The sequence below is a fragment of the Xyrauchen texanus genome, chromosome 31 (assembly GCF_025860055.1).
Source record: "Xyrauchen texanus isolate HMW12.3.18 chromosome 31, RBS_HiC_50CHRs, whole genome shotgun sequence".
Taxonomy (NCBI): Eukaryota; Metazoa; Chordata; class Actinopteri; order Cypriniformes; family Catostomidae; genus Xyrauchen; species Xyrauchen texanus.
Genome location: NC_068306.1, coordinates 19,389,526 through 19,409,576, shown reverse-complemented (window position 1 = coordinate 19,409,576; position 20,051 = coordinate 19,389,526). Strand labels below are relative to the sequence as shown.

Sequence of the window (20,051 nt, the reverse complement as noted above, 5' to 3'; positions counted from 1 at the left end):
AACAATTGTTTTTTTTTTTTAACCAACCATATGGTCACGTGTTTCTGCTGTTAGATAACTAGAGCATTTTTATTTTCGTCCAATATTCACCAAGCTTACAGATGGAAGAAAAAGACAAGCTCATTACAATTGAGAAGGGAAAAAACACCTCTGATCAGCTGTGGATCATGCACTCCATCTGCTGGGTGAAGCATGTCTGGGCAGCCTAAACAGTCTTTCACTTGGTTATAACAATTGTGTAATCTACACCAAAGAACATTTTGAACTAGAATTAACTTAATTTACCGCTTGGTTGGCTGTTGTTTTACAGATTCTTTAACTTTTTCAAATGGAAAATCTGGATATAACTAAAATCTGTAATGGAACCATGACTTAGAAAGCTTCATATCTCTTTTATTGGTTGTTCTAGACATCACAATTATCATAAAACACAAAGGCTGAAACAGATATAGAATTTATTTAACCATGAGTAGGAAAAAATACATGGTTGTAAAGGAAACAAGCTGACCCTGTTATAAACACATCACTACTCAGAGAACCAAGAGAACTGGAGAAACAGTGAAATCCAAAACACCTTGTTTACCATTAGGCTTTGATCCCAAACACTTAATATTTAATTAAAAACAGCTGCCATTATTTGATTTTTTTTGTAATATCTATTCTTTTTTTTCCATACACATGTATGCAACATTCTTTTTAAAACATTGTGCAAGTGTTATGCTGGTATTCCATAAATGGTAAACAAGAGTTGGTCCAGTGCATTATATAGTGACATTACCTAAATATTTATTGACTCTCAGCTGATTCAACAACAATCCTGACCATTGAACTACTACCCCTACTAATGGAGAGAAAAGTTGACAATGAAACAAAAGGAAAGACTTTCTATGGTAAAAGCCAGAAATAACTGCCCAGTTGTTCTGAAAGGACGAAATCAAGAGTTGTGAAAGTCATTATTTCCAAGTTGAGTATGTTGACATTACTAGCATTATGCTATTTTTGCTTGTTGTACACAAGACACCAACCTGAAAGCATTGTCTTTGACCCAAAGGAAATTAAAGATTCCCTAAACACTGTGGCAATGGCAATAATACCTAAACATGCAATTTATTAGAGGTGACTGGCTTTCAGAGAGCAATGATGCCGAGAAAGAGGGAGCGCACAAACGAGAACACTAACATAAAATGTCTCTTTGTTCTGCCCTAAACCTTACTTTCTTCTGGAGACAGATAGCACAAAAACACCTAAGAAAGTAGGAAAAACAGGATAGAGAATGTGTCCACTATGCATCCCACAACCCAAACACATTTGTAAGTAAATTACTGGCTCTCCAACCAGGTGAAATGCCACAAAGCTAAGGGTCAAAGTTGATTTTGTTTCGTGACAAAATGACAGCTCTTTATTTCTCTGTGAAGATTTCATTGATGTTTTTTTTCCTTAAAAGCATCTTGAAGTGAAGGTTAGCAACAATATAAATCTATAATTCAGTGTGCCAACATCTTTACAAAAAAATTTGGTTTTAAGAATTACAAAACAAAATGACAAAAACAATTAGATATCAATCATAATACACAACACAATTCATGTCAAAGGAAACGTGATACATTATTCACACTTTACAAAAATCTTTTTACTACATCACCAGCAATCCAATATAACCAGACAAGTTGCTTTCAATTAAAACAACCAGAAAACAAAAACAAAATTCAGACTTCGATGTGAGGAATAAAAAGGGACTCCAAATGGGGAATTATAAGATGGTCCATCCAGTTCATCCATTTACTCTTGCTTGATAAAAGTCATTAAAATTTACCTCTGCCTCATGGCAAAAGTAGCGTTCTCATTTTTTATTTTTTTTGTAAAAAGCAATGAGTAGCTGCACCAGTGATCTACAATAAGTGCTTGTCAATCTATTCAATTTCTAAAACATTACAAATTCAACAGGGATGGAAAAACCAACAATTTGCTTTGAAAGCACGCTTCAATAAATGACTGGTGTTGATAGCGGCTGCTATTTAATCTGAAATTAAAAATTAGACCATGCTACAGAAGCGGCACTCTGGCCTTGCGCTTACAAAGAATAAACAGACGAATTCCCACCATATTTGTTTTCATTAAGTTAGAGCAGGTTTTACAGTAGTAAATCGAGCTTTACACTTGGCCTTGTGGCAGAATGCAACGGATGGCACAATACAAGAGGAGATAAACGTACATGAAATACAGAACAAGATCCAAACAAGTAGAGAAACGAGCAAAATATACGGCTAAAGTGAATTGCCTGAGTCGAAAGGGAGGAAGTGGCAGTAAAGAGAGAATTTAGATCATAAACGTGAGCAGGGATTGACCATTGCATGATTGGAATGAAAAATATCTGGTTCAAGAAACAAGAGCGGATCAGCAAAGCAATCTTTTGCTGTTTTTTTTTTATACCCAAAGAGATCATGTTTGATAGCTAATATAGAAAACTGACAAATGGAAAGGAGGATAATGGAAAGGAGGATATTGGAGGATGGTGAACATGTACAGAGATATTGAGGCGTTTCAGGTGTTCACCGATAGCACTGGCAGTGCGCTCTGAAAAACGAATCAGTGAGGCACAATGTTATGAGTTCTTGAATATCAAAGTGAATAACAGGACCACATCACCAGTTATCGGCCTCGGTGGAACAATATCAGAAGAGGAAATAAACTGGTACACTAGGGAAAACCTTGACATATGCAATTTTACACAGCAGAAACCTAAAAAAAACAACTCTTAAACACACTGGTCTTTTGAATGTTCATTAAGATGAACATCTAACACGGATATAAATTTTGCTTTCATTTACAAATACAATCATTTTCATCCAAATCTAATCTGTGTACTTACAAAAGAACAAAAACAACAAAAAAACATTTGCAGTACATTTGTTGCTTCTATACAATCATGTAGAGAGAAAATAAACTAAAAACAAAATAAATGAATAACTGGAGTCTTTGTTGGGCAAGACATCTACTGACCACATTGAAGGGTTAATTTATCCATCTATGAGTGGGATGTGCCTGTCTTTGAATGTGCAAGCATATGCCACCCTTACACCCTCGTCTTATTAACATGATCTCCTGGCAAATTCAACAGGTCTGAGACCAGCACCCCAGGTGCAAAGGCTACAGTTACTGCCATATAAAACACAGCTGCCTGTTCCAGATTATTTCCCTTTACTGAAACCTTCTCGCTGTTGTACAAACAAGATCTGTGAGCACCTCAGCACAATGAGGGCACCATGGCACATGAAGCATGACAACTTCACAAGTTGCTAATTGAAATGTTGCTTTCTTAAAAGCATTAAAAAAAAATATATATGTATTTATATAAATTGCCCATGGTACGAATGGCATCCTATGGATAAATCCATTCGAGATGGACCTGGCCCAATGTGTGCTAAGCTAGATTGTGAAGCAAACTGCCTGTAGAGAGGCCACAGCACCACTGACTAAGTATTAGAGTTTGACCAGCTCTCTTTATACATTAAAAGCCCTTATAATAAGGGAGATTCACTATCTGACTTGAGCGGAGATGGTGAAATTATTTATTTTTTTGGTCAAATGCAGCTGCTCACTCTTAACTGGCCTCATAAATAGCATGATCCAAATGATTCATTTCATGATAACTTACTTGATCTGGACTCCCTGATGTGTTTCAAAGATATTGCCATATAGTTATAAAAAAGCTTTGACTTTTGTCTCAAGGTAAAAGTTACAGTAACACTCAGGGCCCTTGGGTGTGTTAACTAGTTGGAAAAATTAGCAATTTTAACTTTGAGCCCAGAAACAGAAGGGGAAAACCAAACAGAAAACAAAAAGGAAACGAAAACAAAAGTTGAAAGGTGGTATAGATAAGACTGACATTAGCATCTGCTTCAGTTAAAAATCCATGGGAATAAAAGTTTGCCATACCCCCTTCTCCTCTAACTGGTTTCAGACTTATACACAACAGCCCCTGCCTCATTCTCTCTCTATCCACCATGAGAGCAAAAAGAAGCACGGGCTGGAGCTACACCTGCTGGCTCGGAGAACTACCTGCGACCAGGCAGATGAATGCCGTTGACAGCAGGTGGGTAGGGCAGGAGAAGCTCCATTTGTGCAAACAAGGAGAAGTGATCAGAGGGGATGTGGGGATGGGGGCAGCCAGTGACATTGTTCTCGTGGAGCCAGTGGGGGTCCAAGGGACCCAATACGCCCAGCACACTGAGCAAAGGTTGAGAGTAGAAGATGTAGTCAATGATGCCCTATAAAAGAAAAACAAGATTACAATTGTGTCAATAATGGTTTGAGACTTCAAGATGGAGGTTCTCTTAAAGCTGGGTGATATATGGAATATTTAGAACATATACATGGTGATTTTGCTGGAGATTTAAAAAGTATAAAAAAAAATATGAAAACATGAATATCAGAGTGAACTTATTTACTTTTTCTCTGGCCAGTTATAGAAACACATTGTCAATTTTAATGCCGTCTCTGTTTCAAACCTCAGCAGCAAAAATGGGGATAATATTCAGTGTTCCCCCTCTCAATAAGGCACAATTTTCCAGGACATTTCTAGGACTCACATATAGCGCATCACTCTCACCCAAGGCCGCTTGAGCTGGCATGAAAATTGGAATTAGCGCTCATAAAGTCATGAAAATAGAGCCCTTTATGTGCCCAACAGATGTTATATTTAAGCAGGTGTCGTTATGTATAATGTGGTTATTGGATGGAGATTATTTTTTTCAGTATTTGACAGTTTAGTTACATTTTATTATAAAATGGTGTCTACTCAAATGAAATAATTAACTTTAAATCAAATAAAAATAGAATTACTTTGATCAAATAAAATATGCAATGTTACATTAAATTTAAAGTGCTTTTATACAAAATCCACTCTGTACAATCCAAAACACTTGAGACATGTCAAACGGCGTACTGCACAACAGAACATCAGTTACATTATCATCATTCATTATTCCCATTACAGGTGCCTTTTTGAATCAAATGACAATAAGCCCCTTTCACACAGATCCTGGGATGAATCCCGGAAAAGTCATCCCTGGATCTGTCCCGGGACTGCAAGATTTTGATCATTCACATTGCCCCAGCTTTCCCGGATCTGTGATCACATTCACACATATCCCGTAAAAATCCCAAGACAAAAGTGAAATCACAATGTGATATCTAATGCACAGCATCTTAAATTTACTGATAACCTGCGTTTATTTCATACCTTACCACAAAAAAATAACTGTTAATCTCATCATCTGTGCAGATGGTACTGGTGAGAGTTTTGCTTGAGTCAATTTTAGTCAGTTAAGACTACTTCTATAAACAGCTAATAAGATCTTTTTATACAGTTCAATGCAAATAGTTTTTGGCCAATAAAGATTGAAAGTGAAATGTGTCATATTATGTGTGTATTTGAGATATATATATATATATATATATATATATATATATATATATATACACATACGTATATGTGTATATGTAACTGTGCATATTTACCGATATTTACTCTAGTAACCATTTAAAAGTAAATGATATTTATAATTTTCATACTGCGCTTCAAGATAGTATTTGATTCAGTAATTGCTTTTGTAATTTAAATTCTTAACCGTCCAACTTTGCTAAAAAAATAAAAGGAAACTTCACAGCCAAGGTTCACCATGTTTTTCTTTCAGACATTTCTTTATATAATTTCTTCAATTGGCATTTCTTTGTTGTTGCTTTTTTATTTTGCATTAGGGTTACAAAAAAAAAAAAAAAGTTTGAATGGACAGTTGGCCTGTCATAAGCTTTAAAGCACAGCAGTGAGTTAATGCTTTGGAGTTATTACAAATATTTTTGAAAAGTAGGCCACTGTATATGGTTGTCTCTAATTTAAAGGGTCTATAATATATTAGACTATATAGGCTACTTAATTTACAGTTATATTCATCTTTGCAAATTCTCATGGAGATTACTTCAGGTTTGTGGTTTCCTGCATGAGATGGCTCTTTTATAACATCAACATTGTACATATCCAAAGAAGCCAATTCACACAAATAGGGCTGCAACTAACAATTATTTTTATAAATCGAATAAATCTAAGGATTATTAGAATGACAATTCGAATATTCGAGTGATTATTGCAACGATTAACCATTAGCGGACTCTTCAAAAGACAAAAATAGTCTTTTAAAAATACCTCTAAAATGAGTATATAAGTGTTTTTGTCTTGTTTTCCATATAACATTATCTAAAAATCCTTAAGATACATTTACTTGAGATGCAACATAAGATATTTAGACTTGCTTTAAGAGAATATATCCTAAATATAAGTGTATTTTTTTCACTTGTTCATATTTCTGAATATATAAAAAAAAAAAAAATGCAATCTTATATATATTAGTGCAGCACGATAAAATCATATCGCAATGTCAGCCTGTGCAATTATATGACGGCCAAAAGCTGCGATTATATTAAATAAATAAGTGCATGTGTTTGATAAGATCAATCTTTTGTGAAAAATAACACAAATGACAACAATAAAATGTGTGTGTGAGATTATATATATATATGTTTTGGATAGACAAGATTGGCAAATGCTTATAATAATACTTTTATGGCTAAAATGTTTACAGTGTTCAGTGGCTAAAATATCAATATGATTAAATGTTACTAAAATATGACTAAAATGTCAACAGTTTTCATTGACCAAAACTACATTAAAAAGCCCAGTTAACAAAACAAAGCACAATTACAGGTGTTTACGAGTGTCACGCCTTATGACAAGTCTTCACAGAGATATAAAGAGACATGATGCACCGTTAGCAAAGTTGGATTTCAGAAAATGATCCACACACTGGACAAGTGGTACCAGCGATAAGTAGAACTTTTTAGAAAGAGGATTTGGAAATACCAGTTGGTAATTTAAAAAAAACAGCAACAATAAATGTTACATCCTGATTAAACGTCCCCATTTGTTTGGACAATATTATTTTCATGAAAATTTGTATGTTCTTATTTATTGTTCCATTTAATTTAGGTGTAATATTGAGAAAATAAGTTTGCAGTAATGCAAAGATGTTATTTAATTTTGTAAAAATATTTTTATTTGAAAACACTGCATTTATAGTTGTTGCTAGTTTGTATGTTTGAGTTGAGAAATACACATTTCAGCATTATCAGTTCTCCATTTGTACATTTTCCTTGATAACCAAACAAGTTGACTCATGTTACCATTTGTGTATTATATCGAAATTGCATATCGCAATATTTCATTTCCCCAAATCGTGCAGCCCTTATATTATATATGCGTTCCGACTGTCATTGTTTACAACTCAAATGTTTTTGTAGTCAAGACACGTTGCTTGGAACTAAAATCATGTTTTGCACTACATCAATACTTAAAATAATTTTGCATTATATTATATAAATGTACTTAAATGCAAAGCAGAGATGAAAGCAGATTATCAGAGATGAATGCAGATTGGTAGAGAATGTACAGAGCTTCGTTCATGAGGCAACTGCTGATGTTTTCACAAAGCACAGCAGGCGGCAGTGACAACATTACCAATTTTTTTTGTACACAACATACAAAAACCTTGTTGGCGACATAGTGACTACCAGTGTTGTACTCGAGTCCAGGACTCATCTCAGATTTGAACACTAATGACTCGGACTTGAGCATTGGGTGCATTCTGACTTGGAGGAGAGAACTCATTACAACCGTTAACTTCTGCGTTCTGCCATTTTTGGGCTTGAGATCACATGCATGTCACATCATATACACCGGTTGCGCATGGGCAAATCTCTGCGCTCGCACACGGATTTCCTTTACTTGAACACAGAATCCTGGATTACACAATACCACTTCTAGAATCTGAACAGAATCTAAAAATGCTAGGTGTACTTACCAACTATGTAAATGGCCACAGAAATAAAACGGGTAACCACATGCTCAACTAAGGATTAACCGATTCTCCACTATCGGGCCAGTGCGAGCCAGGGCCAAAAACTGGTCAGCCAGGGCCAATAGCCTCGTACTTTGAGCCACGAGACCAAAATCGCTCTGCATTGCCACCATAAGGGCAAAAACCCCCGCAGCATTGCCCTAAAACCCGCCCTTAATATGACGCCCTGGTGCACGTCTCACACCCCACCCATTTCCCATACCAAAACAAACACGCATGTTATCAAGAATATCAAGTTTAGCTAGCTAACAAGTATTTTAACTACATTTTTTCACTGAGTTGTAGGTGATAAAAATCACGCAAATATGTCGTCACTCAGAGATAAGTGATAAACATTCACATATTAAATTAAATCGATCAATAAGTCAAAGTTTGTACAAGATATTAACGCTCGTTTAACAAACGTTTGCAGAGACAGGTGTACGAAACATGATAAATTAAACTTTCTTTTGATGATCGTCCACCTGTAGTACGAATGCTATCGTAGCAGCATTTGTTTAGCAGTTGGGTTGCTAGGAAACAATCAAAACCCGGTTATGCTAACATGATTGTTGCAGTTTTGGTTGTTAAAACATCCTTTTCCAAGCATCTGGCAATGGAATTTCTTTGAGGAATGGGCTTTTGGTAATTTTGTCTACTTGAGTACTTGGTGGTGTGGGGCACACAGACATGTACAAATACAGAGTGTACATATATGTCATACGTCTTTGGCTGCTGCATTGTCTCTCTTGCTACAATGTCTATTAATTAACATAGGCTGTTACAGGAGGCCTGGGTAGCTCAGCTAGTATTGACGCCGACTACACCCCTGGAGTCACGAGTTCGAATTCAAGGTGTGCTGAGTGACTCCAGCCAGGTCTCCTAAGCAACCAAATTGGCCCGGTTGCTAGGGCGGGTACAGTCACATGGGGTAGCCTCCTCATGGTCGTTATTAGGAGTTCTCGCTCTCAATAGGGCTCGTGGAAAGTTGTGCCTGGATCGCGGAGAGTAGCATGAACCTCCACATGCGGAGTTTCCACAGTGTCATGGACAACGAGCCATTTGATGAGATGCATGGAGACTTGTCCTCCGCCACCTGGATTGAGGCAAGTAACCACGGACCTACCAAGTAGTGGGAATTAGGCATTCGAAATTGGGGGAAAAGGAAAAAAAATAAAAATAAAATAGGCTGTTATTAAGTAGTCCGTTACAATAAGTACAAAAGTGGGCATAATCAAAATATAATGCATAATATTTCGACATGTGAAGACTTGCTGGTCAATTCAATGAAACGATGCTCAGAACATGCATCTGTTCTTCCTTCAGGTTACCGTAATAAGCTTGTGTGCACGGTTTCTGAACCGTGTATCTGTAAACCACAGATTCCGTGATGCCATAATCATCGCATTTTTAAAACACAGTGTTAAGTTAAAAATAGTTTTGAAGACCCTGCGTTCCATTACATACGGCTCTGATGTCACTGAACTTTGAAATCAGTGAAAAGTCACACCAAGCGTTTCGATCGTTGCCGTCACTTCAGAGTACACAGGTAATCATGCCCATCAGTAATTCCTTTATAGTTGTAGAGTTTGGAGTATTCAAGTTCGAATATCCCACATATAACTTGAAAAGAAATGCAGCACGAGTGTCTCCCTAAACTCAGCTTTTGACATTGACCGTACCTCAATCCCCAGTTGGCCTTCTTTGGCCCAAGGTTAATCGGCGGGCCAAATGCCATGAGCCACGATTAAGCCCCGGAACTGACAGTGTGAACGCAATTGGCCCTGACAAGCAATGGCATGCCTTAATTTGGTGCGACAGTGGAAATGCGTCTAGTGACAGCCAAGTCAATCTGACCCAGTCACAAACACATGGAAACACACCCCCCATTCTTGGAGACGCATGAACAGGAGTGAAATGTACGGGATGCTGCCATTGATGTTGCTTCTCTGCTCCAAGTCTCCAACGATGGGCCAAGCACATTTAGGTGCAGACTAAGGTGTAAAGATTGCAACTGTAATGCAAGTTGGAGCGGAGTGCCTTTAAGTGCTTGTTCCGCATATCCATTTCTTTTCCATTGGCTGCTCATCATATGACTTTAGATTTGATTTGTGGAGCATCATACAACCTACTTCCTCTAGAGTCAGTCATACAATATATATATTATATCCTACTACAAAATTGAATAATTTTACTATCGGTCCAATTAGAAGGACTGGGCGATATATCGAATATTAACAATATAACAGAATTTTGCTGACGATGTAAAATTGACCAATATTATAAATATCGCAATGATTTTAAATGCGATTTGTTTGGTCATTAAGTTTCATATAATGCATCAGTACACTAATTTCATGATCCTTCAGGGCTGCACAATTAAACAAAATATCAAAATGGCAAGTTGGTCATATGTAATTATTAATCCACAAAAGGCTGTGATTTAAAGACAGATAAACATGGTCAGTGTTTCAGAACAAACCAGTGACGAGCTGATCTGTGTGCACACGTATGGCAGCGCTCTCAGATCATTCACATGCATTGTGAAATCAAAGTAATGCAGGTTCAAGCATTCACGCAATTTCAAACATTAGTAACAGTTACAAGTTATTATACAAATCTAAAAATGCAGCACAGAACAACAGAAGAGGAGATTACAGCGTTTCATGTAATGCAAATCATTGTAAACTGTCAAATACGCAGACCTTTTTCACAGACTGTGATGACGCACGCGTTTCTGCGTTATTTAGCAGCGTAAACCTAGCAAACTTTGATATTTTTTTAAATATTGCGTGTAAGTTTATAACATTATGCTTTGTGTTATATTTTAAGACATATTGCCCAGACCTAATTAGAAAACTTATTTTTTTTACTCCAGAGTACTTGAATCAACTCTGTCTTACATTAGCATGGCCTGACCTTGTACATGCTCAAACCGTTAATCTTACAACTTTCACAGATAGCATCGATTTCTAATTCAGGAAAATAGCCAGTGCTAAATGTACCTGTATTTTCAAACAGGGCGTGTTCACACATCACCTTATAAACTGAAAACTGAAATTTTCAGGAAAAGGCAGTATGAAAGCAATTAATGGGAGACCATCTAACCTTAAAGTCATAGGTGTAGTTGGTGTAAGGCATCAGGCTGTTCTCGTAGGCACTCTTCAGTTTGAAGCCGTGCGTGATCCTGGTGCTGGAGGTGCCATTCTTGCCATTGCAGTTGAAGTTGGTCAAGCTGTCAATGTATCGCAGCTCTTTGAAGTCCTTGTGGGTGCTGTCCACACCACCTGTGCTCAGGTACTCCACCACACCTGTGCATGCATAAAAACCATGAATCAAGCAAAAAGATATGAGAACACATGGCATCTTTAAACATTCTTGTCAACTTACGTACCAGAGTCAGGTAAAGAGTTGAGGTCAGCGCACAGGACCAGAGGGATGGCATTGGTTTCTCCAGAAAGAGAGGAGAGCTTCAGACTGCGATTGGCCTTGTCCACGATATTCTTCACCTCCGAGAGGAACATCATGGTCTGCACTAGCTTCACATCTGAATACTCAGGGTCCCAGTGCATATGAGCATTGGCCACCAAAATGAGTTGTTTCTCCATGCCATGCAGCGGCTTCCCAGCTGTGGAGAGAAAGACAGAAACATTACTTACATAAGCTAGCTAACAACAGGACATCTAAAGACCTGAGGGACTCCTCCTAGTGGCAGACCAGATATGAAGGGTCAGTATGTGGGCCTTAAGATATTGTCTACGTTACATCAAAACAAAACACAATGCTACACATACGGGTCATTTTAGTTAGAAATCACCTTCAAAAACACAAATATAAAAAAGTGTGTGTGGTTGGGGGGGGGTGGAGGAGAAAGGAAGGAAGGAAACAGACCAGACTGCTCCATCATCTCTTTCCGTAGCTCTAGTAGTACGGCCACTCCAATGTTGTCCTTGGTCATCACCCTGTTCAACATGGCCTCCGAGCCCTCAGAATTTGCCATTGCAAGCTGATTGAACTCCACTGTATGTTTCTGCACCAGACTGAACCTGATCAACACACAAACAGTGAGGTCCGAAAGGCTAACTGGAAATCCGGCATGCAGGCACAATTGTGGTGGTTTTGGCCATTCTGAAAGGAGCCCTGCGGGTCTTCTAGTTAGCAAACACAAGCAGTTAGGAAGAACACAGCTGTACTCACTTCTCTGTCTTGTAGAAGACAGCGCAGCCATCCACATGTTTGCGGTCAGACTCAGACATAGTCCTGGCTCGGGACTTGGGGCTGAAGAATCCTTCATAACCATGTTCCTTAAGCTCCACCAGAAAGTAGTTGTAGTACTGCTCAGTCTCCACTTCCTGTTAAAAACACAAGTTATTTTTTTCCCTCTCATCCCTTAACCGTAACCACCAAGAATGTCAAAACAAATTGTCTTTTTGCCAGAAAATGTAAAACTGTGTATAAATATTAATATTTGCTTTCAACCTACAGGGTGTTTAATAGTGTGGAACAATGAAGATTTCAAGAGGCTTCTTGACCTTCAGAAGTTTAATTATATAATGCTTTAAGTATTACCACTTATTTAGCACAAAATTATAAAACATCTTTAAAAGCACAGTTAAGTTAAACTGGTTGCACAATTGTATTATTTGTTTTTTCTTTATAATTGTTGCTTGTCAGATTGTAGGATGACTTCTTGGGTGAAAGCCAAAGTAGACTGTCAACAATAATTTATGTCAGACAGTAAAGGCCCCTACACACTTCCTAGAGGAACAAACGTTTATGAAATAATTTAGAATAAAATATGGACAGCAAAATGTGTTTGAGTTCATTTCGGTAGTTCGTAACAGCTCGCCAGCGCAAATTATCAAGAGAACTTCTTACTGGCTGCTAAACAGATAATACCATTGGTCCACGTCATCGGTAGGTGTGACCTGGAGCTCCACCTACTTTGAAGCTGACAGTTAATTCCTGTTGTCAATTAAGATCAGTCAACACGAACATACCGGTGTGCAGTTATTAGGAAGATGGTGCAAACATACATCTGTATATGACTGTTCGCATAGAGATTTTTTCCAAGAACATTTCATGCCATTTTTTGGTTTAATTAGTCTACAAAGAATCAAAACTACTTCAATACTCTTAAAGGGTTAGTTCACCCAAAAATGAAAATTCTCATAATTTACTCACCATCATGATATCCCAGGTGTGTATGATTTTCTTTCTTCAGCATAGCTAATTTGATGAAAAACAGAAAAGTATCTCAGCTGAGTAGGTCCTTAAAATGTAAGTGGACGGTGATCAGACCTTTGAAGCTCCATAAAGAACAGACAGTCCACATAAACTACATCCATACAACCCCAGTGGTTAAATTAATGTCTTCTAAAGACATAATAGCTTTTGGTGTGAAATAGATCAATATTCAAGTACTATTTAACTCTTAATCATCACTTCCGTATGTGCACTTGACGTAATCAAGATGGCATGCGAGACACGCGTGGGACATACCCGGAAGAGCAATGCTGTTTAAAGTGAGTAAGAGGAATGCTGTACAAGAGCTTCATTGGTTTTGGCTTGGATCTGTAATGATGCGTCTGTGTGCTTATCCTGGATTTCTCAACAGAAAGAAGAATGTGGCAACGTCACACAAGAGATAGCATGAACTCTCATGAAGCTTACCGGAAGCGATAAAAGTACTTAAAAGTTTCTTTTTTGCACCAAAAGTGATCAATTCGATTTAGAAGACATTAATTTAACCATTGGGAGTCATAGGGATGATGTTTAAGCTGACTTTCTGTGATTCTTGGAGCTTCAAAAAATGTCTGATCACCATCCACTTGCATTTTAAGGACCAACTGGAGTTTGGTCAAATTGAAACATTTAGGAGCCAAATGGCTGTTTTAGTTGCCACATCACAGAATTGCTTGATTTAGATTGTTGTTCAAAAACAAGATAGAAAGACTTGTTAAGCAGGTGTTTAATATGCTGTATATACTGGTGAGTGCATACAGTCCCCTTTTGTCTCAAGTTCACACACCCCTTTCAGAATGTATACAAATATAAGAGACAAAAATATATTTTTTCTGTTATTTAGTACTGCCCTTCAGAATCTATATATATATACTATATATCTATATATATATATATATATATATATATATATATATATATATATACTATATCTATATATATATATAAAATGTAATCTACAGATAATGTCTGTGCCACTAATCCCAAATCAACAATAACCAGAAAAAAAAAAAAAAAAAAGATTTGGAACATAACACAGGACTTTTAATTAGAAACAAGCCAAAATACACATGGGACTACTATTTTGAAATGTTTGCACTCAAAGTTGTGAACTCAATGACGGCTTATTTGCTGAGAAAGTGACGAATTCAAACTGCAAACCTGAGCTTCTGAGTTCAAATGTGCTCTTGTCAGATGATTCATTATAAAAGACCCAGTTCAAGAGAGTCATTCGTTCACGAATCGGACATCATGGCTCACGCAGTGTGTCGCGTGTAGCCAGCAAGCTCATATCAACAGAAAGGGTGAAAAGTGGAGTGAGACACACTGGTGCTCTAAAGATGTATTCAATAAAAGATGATATCTGACAAAACAGCATTTGAAAAGCACACATAAAATGGTTGCCAATGGCGACTAGATTTATATTTTCACTAGCATTTATTTTGTCGCATTTGCAACCATTTTTAGTCGCAGTCTGGAGCCCTGCGGAGATCTTTTTCTGTTTTTCTTCAAATGTGTTCTGCTGAATAATGTCATACACCTGGGATATCATGAGGGTGAGTAAATGAGAATTTTCATTTTTGGGTGAACCATCCCTTTAAATAACCATTTACTCATGTGAAAACTGCAGCCGAAAGTAATTCACACATCTGCCCAAAGCTTTGCCACTCTTATTCTTTTGTCTGTATTCTACCCATAAACACTCTTATATACACCCATCTTTACAGTAGCATCAGTTTCATCATAAATTACATTAAGTACATATGGCCACGTGTAACATGTCCATGCATTAGTGCCATGAATACACAAGGTAAACATTACAAATCACACATTATCTACTGCATATATATTACTTTAAATCATAGATAAAACTGCTTTGATGGATCTCGTGTAAATTCTACTCATAGAATGAGTCATGAAGTCATTAATATCACATTTTAATGTCACATCAGTTGATGTTTTACAAGTAGAATTGAGTGTCCTTATATTTAACATTTATTAGGGCCCCAAGCACTGTAGTACACCCCTTTTAAGCTACCATCACCAAACTTTGTACACATATAGATCTCATCAAGCCAGACAAATTTCGTGCATACAGTCATAAGCTCTGCCCAACAGGAAGTTGGCTATTTTGGATTGTTTGAAAAATGCATGCTCTGGAATTCTAAATATTCCTCCTAGGGATCTCATGTTACAGGTACCAAATGTGGGTGACAGAATGCAAAGACATTGACGATGCTAAATTGTGAATGGATTTGATATATATCGAACATGTTGCCATAGCAATATGATAAAGTAACATAAAACAAAATGGGAAAAAGCAAGTCTCAAATCTTCTGCATGCATGGTGTGATTTACATCAAAATTGAGCCAAATGTTTGTCATTGCTGATCTCATTGGTTGTAGCACAACCAACTGGCAGAAGTGTGACACTATTAACAAACTTTGAAATATCCCACTTATGTTTACCTGAATTGTTTCAAAACATTTTATAGAATAATGTCAAGACAGTGCAGATTTAAAATTATGAAGGAATTCTTGATATCATAAATACTGTTGCCATGGCAATGCATTCATATCATCATTCCTTTTATGTATATTCACATGCTTTTGAGGTACTTGGCATGTACTTGGATTTGTTGGCCATTAGGCTAGGGCAAAAGTTAACACATGGGCATGGCTGGGGAGCTCTTTATTTTCACCTTTTGACAAGTGGTGGGGTCAGTTTCTTCTACGGTAACCAAACTTGCTAAAAATATTTTTCTCATTAAGCCGGGCATATTTGAATACTCCTCCTAGGGGATTCACGTGACTGACACCAAACTTAGGCAATATTATACCAAGACATTCTTTAGAATAATGTCAAGACATAGCTGATGTAAAGTTGTAAAGGGATATTTTATATCTTAAATACTGTTGTCGTTGCAAGTGAAATAAAAAAAGGTATAGAAGACCAAGTTTATTGTAATGAAAATGTACTATAAACTTTATTTTTTATATAAATATATTAATACAAATAATCAACTGAAATGTAAAAATACTAGAAAATCAAAGTCAGTTCTGTTACAAATTTTAGATGGAGTGGCAAAGTGCTCAAGTGCAGAACCAGAAATGTCCAACAGAGGACAGCCAAGCTCCAAGATGTCCTCACTACAGCCTGTAGAACTTGACGTACTGGATTAGATCCAATATGTACTAGACGTTGCAACACGCATGTGCCGGAGTGGATTTTGGTGACGTCATGATTGTTTGAATACGCATGCACCAATGAACTGTTATTGTATGCATTTAGCGCAAATGTTGCCTTTGTTTAGAAAAAATTTCATGGTGATGATTTGTGTGCAGAAATTAACGTTTGTGCTGGTTCGGTGTTTGAGCTAGACAATTTTTTTTTGCTGTTCCGCTAACTAAAACTTTTCCAAAATGAATTAAAATATGCTTCAGAGACATCGGACTCTGGCATGAGGCACATATTGGTAAAGTGCAAATGCTTTGCATTGAAAAGAAAAGGTCAAAATGCCTGGATTGATTTGTGGCTAGTTAAAATGATAACCTGCCCGTTACTTAGCATCAACATATTAACTGGACATCTTTCACTTTTGGTCACATACACGTCAATTACTGTGCACCTATCGTCTCTTCATTAGGCACGCATCAAAAAGGAATTAATTGGCTGTTGGCGAGCATGCCAACCCAGACGATCCCAAGACTGAGGATTTTGCCTGATGAGATCTTTAACGATGACCAAAATCTATTTTAGATGGCAACAACGCACCCAGCTTTCTGCAAGAGTGGCTGACAGACCTGTAAGCTGATAATGTCAGCGCTGCAGTTGAGGATCTCCAGCATGATGGATTTCTTCCTGTATTCCCAGTTGAGGGCCCAAGAGGGACAGTAGCCATAGAGCTGACGTGTGGCATACTTGTCACATAGCACGTTGTAGCACATTACAGAGAACAGTGCTAAGGGTTAAAGGGAGATGTATCAGTAAGGCTTTCTCTTAAAAATATCATACAACATGTAACCTAAATGGTATATCAAAGATTATCTAAATTTTTGTCTCAAGGCTGCGATTTGGGGATATTTTTAAGGCAAGAATTGTTTTCTAAAGCACGGCTCAACGCTGCATTGTCATAAGTTCATTAATCATGAACAGTACATCATACACAGTACTGTTATGCCTCAATGTAAACATTTGTTTTTCTGTTTTGCACATTGCTGTATTGCAAGGATTCTGTCAATTTTAATGTCACCAATGTGAATTGCTTTTAGGGGGCTTTCACACTTGGTTCGATTGCCTGTTCCGAACCCGAGTTCGATTGCTCCCCCCTCCCCCCGATGGACTGTGTTCGCATTATATATTTGTATCCGAACCGCGGTACGCTTGCGTCATCAAGCTGTAGCTGGTGCGTAATTGTGTTGCTTGATAACCGCGAAATGATAAGGCGTCAAAATGAATAGACTTGCTCGGTTCACATTTGTTCTTTTTTTTAACCTTTGGTTTTGTTTTCAACATCAAGATACAGAAACACACTTGCGTCTGTCTGCCGCAAAAATAGGCTACTGAAATCGTTCAAAAGACAGCGGGCTGTCCGCCGAAGACAATTTTTGCGAAGGCAAGCAGAAATCATCTCTCTGCTTGCAGTGCGTGTGCGTCAATCCCGCTTTTCGTCAAGGTAAGTGTATACACACACACAAACGCACGCACGAAAGAGCTAACGTTTATCAAATATTTTGTAGAGTTAAGTGTTAGGATAGGAACTTTTTAGGAACTGTTTTGATGTTTACTTCATCAGCCCATACAGCTAACAAGGTTTCAATTTCATCGGAAGACCAAAGTAAACCCTTTCCGCTTATTTTGAAAGTGACGCGTGTGAGACTGACGACCACATTATACGTCATCAATAGCGGTTCACTTCCACGGTTTGGTTCGATTGCGTTCATATCAGCAGCGAACCGTACTGGAGTTCACATGAATCGTACCCCAGACCACCTTTTTAAGCGGACCCAAGTACGGTTCGCGGGTGCGCACCCGAGTTCGGCAGACAGCGTTCACATCATCCAAACGAACCGAACTCTGACGTCATTCGAACCCGGGTGCGCACCAAAAGTGCTAGTGTGAAAGCCCCCTTAATGACTAATGTAGAAGAGTTTTCAAAAATGCAAAAAGGATGTGTGATAGTATTGGAATAATCAGTTGAATTATAAATTGCCATTAGCTATCATTTTCCAACAAACATATGTTTATGTATTTATAGCTATATAACTGCCAGCCATTACTGAATAAACCTAATCAAAGTGTTGTAAATTGTAGCTTTATTAATAAAGCATATGAATTATATAAAAAAAAAATAACAATGTCGCTAAACATTTTTGTGGTGGGGCTACCACAGAATACTTATTGATGAGCCCTGTAAAATGCCTCACAAATCCGATGGAAAAGAAAAGTGAAAGAGTGAATGGTGTACCGTTTGTGTAACAATCTGAGGGTCTCACCTGCTGGCTGTGTCCTGTCTGGGTCCTGCAGTGGTATCCATGAGCGAGGTGGTGGCTGTTCTGCAGATACTATGGAGACAGGCAAGCAATGACTCAAAAGACTGCTGCATTGCCAAGCAAGCATATAGTATCTCCACAGAAATTCAGAGCAAAAAAATTAAGTGTTCAGATACAATACCATGACTCATCTGATTGCATAAAATTAATCGGTTCTAAAGAGCATGCATGAGAACAGAGGCCATTCAGGGCAGATAAACGAGGCTCTACTTACCACGTTTAGTGCCTGCAAGATTGTCCAGCAGGTAGTTGAGGAGCCGACGCGTCCCATCAGGCTCTTGGTAGAGGTTTAAGATTTCTTGTGCAAGAGGGTTTCCTATAGAACACAGCCAAACATGAGGACTGAAATGTCACAGAAACATGTATCATCAGAACATAGTGTCATCCCCTAAGATATGACACTATCGCTATCACCATCCATCCAAGCAGAATGCACTAGGAAGTACTCAATTTTAGACAAAGGAATATTCTGGGTTCAACAAACGTTAAGCTCAGTTGACAGCATTGGAGGCATAATGTTGATTACCACAAAAATTTATTTTGACTTGTCCCTTATTTTCTTACAAAAAATAAAAATCAAGTGCCTACAGTGAGGCACTGTAGTAACTTTCTCCCAAAGAGGACAGGAAAACAGGTCTCCGGCACAAGGTAAGCCTTTTTTTATTGTCTTTTATAATGTGTACACACACACACATCAACACAGAAACGCTGGGTTGCTGTAGGTCGGTCTCCCTCTGCTCTGTGGCTGCTGGCTTTTTATCCGCTCTCCTCGCTCTACTGCAATTAGAGACAGGTGTTAGACATAATTTAGCTCAGGTGTGAGCCCTTACCGCTTTTCTCCCGGACGGGCGCTTGACCATGCCCCCGCTGCCACATACCCCCACCGCCCGACTCAGGCCGGGCGTCATCCGGCCTGCCTACCACTCCCCCATTTCTGGAGAGGAAGTCAGCGGCAGCCATCTGCACCCCGGTCTGTGGACCACCTTGAACTTAAAAGGCTGGAGGGCCAGATACCAACGGGTGATCCGGGCGTTAGTATCTTTCATGCGGTGGAGCCACTGCAGTGGGGCATGATCCGAGCAGAGGGTGAAGGCCCGCCCCAGCAGGTAGTATCGGAGGGTGAGGACCACCCACTTGATGGCCAGACACTCCTTCTCTATGGTGCTGTACTTAGTCTCCCTTAAGGAGAGCTTCCGGCTAATGTACAGCACCGGGCTCCTCTCCCTCCACCACCTGCGAGAGTACGGCCCCCAGCCCTCTGTCTGAAGCGTCCGTCTGCAATACAAAGGGGAGAGAGAAGTCAGG

The 20,051-nt window shown here is 38.3% G+C and overlaps 1 protein-coding gene across 1 annotated transcript in view; it reads right to left on the bottom strand.

Moving 5' to 3' along the window:
- Positions 1–438: 438 nt before the first annotated feature.
- LOC127625269 (CCR4-NOT transcription complex subunit 6-like) overlaps positions 439–20,051 on the bottom strand; it is a 30,230-nt gene continuing 10,617 nt past the window's right edge. The window contains exons 5-12 of the mRNA XM_052100458.1: positions 18,961–19,062; positions 18,690–18,758; positions 16,998–17,155; positions 12,147–12,301; positions 11,841–11,995; positions 11,344–11,577; positions 11,058–11,260; positions 439–4,268 (exon numbers count right to left, since the gene is read on the bottom strand). Coding sequence (XP_051956418.1) covers positions 4,056–4,268; positions 11,058–11,260; positions 11,344–11,577; positions 11,841–11,995; positions 12,147–12,301; positions 16,998–17,155; positions 18,690–18,758; positions 18,961–19,062 — 1,289 coding nt within the window. The 3' untranslated portion in view covers positions 439–4,055. The remainder of the gene's footprint in view (positions 4,269–11,057; positions 11,261–11,343; positions 11,578–11,840; positions 11,996–12,146; positions 12,302–16,997; positions 17,156–18,689; positions 18,759–18,960; positions 19,063–20,051) is intronic.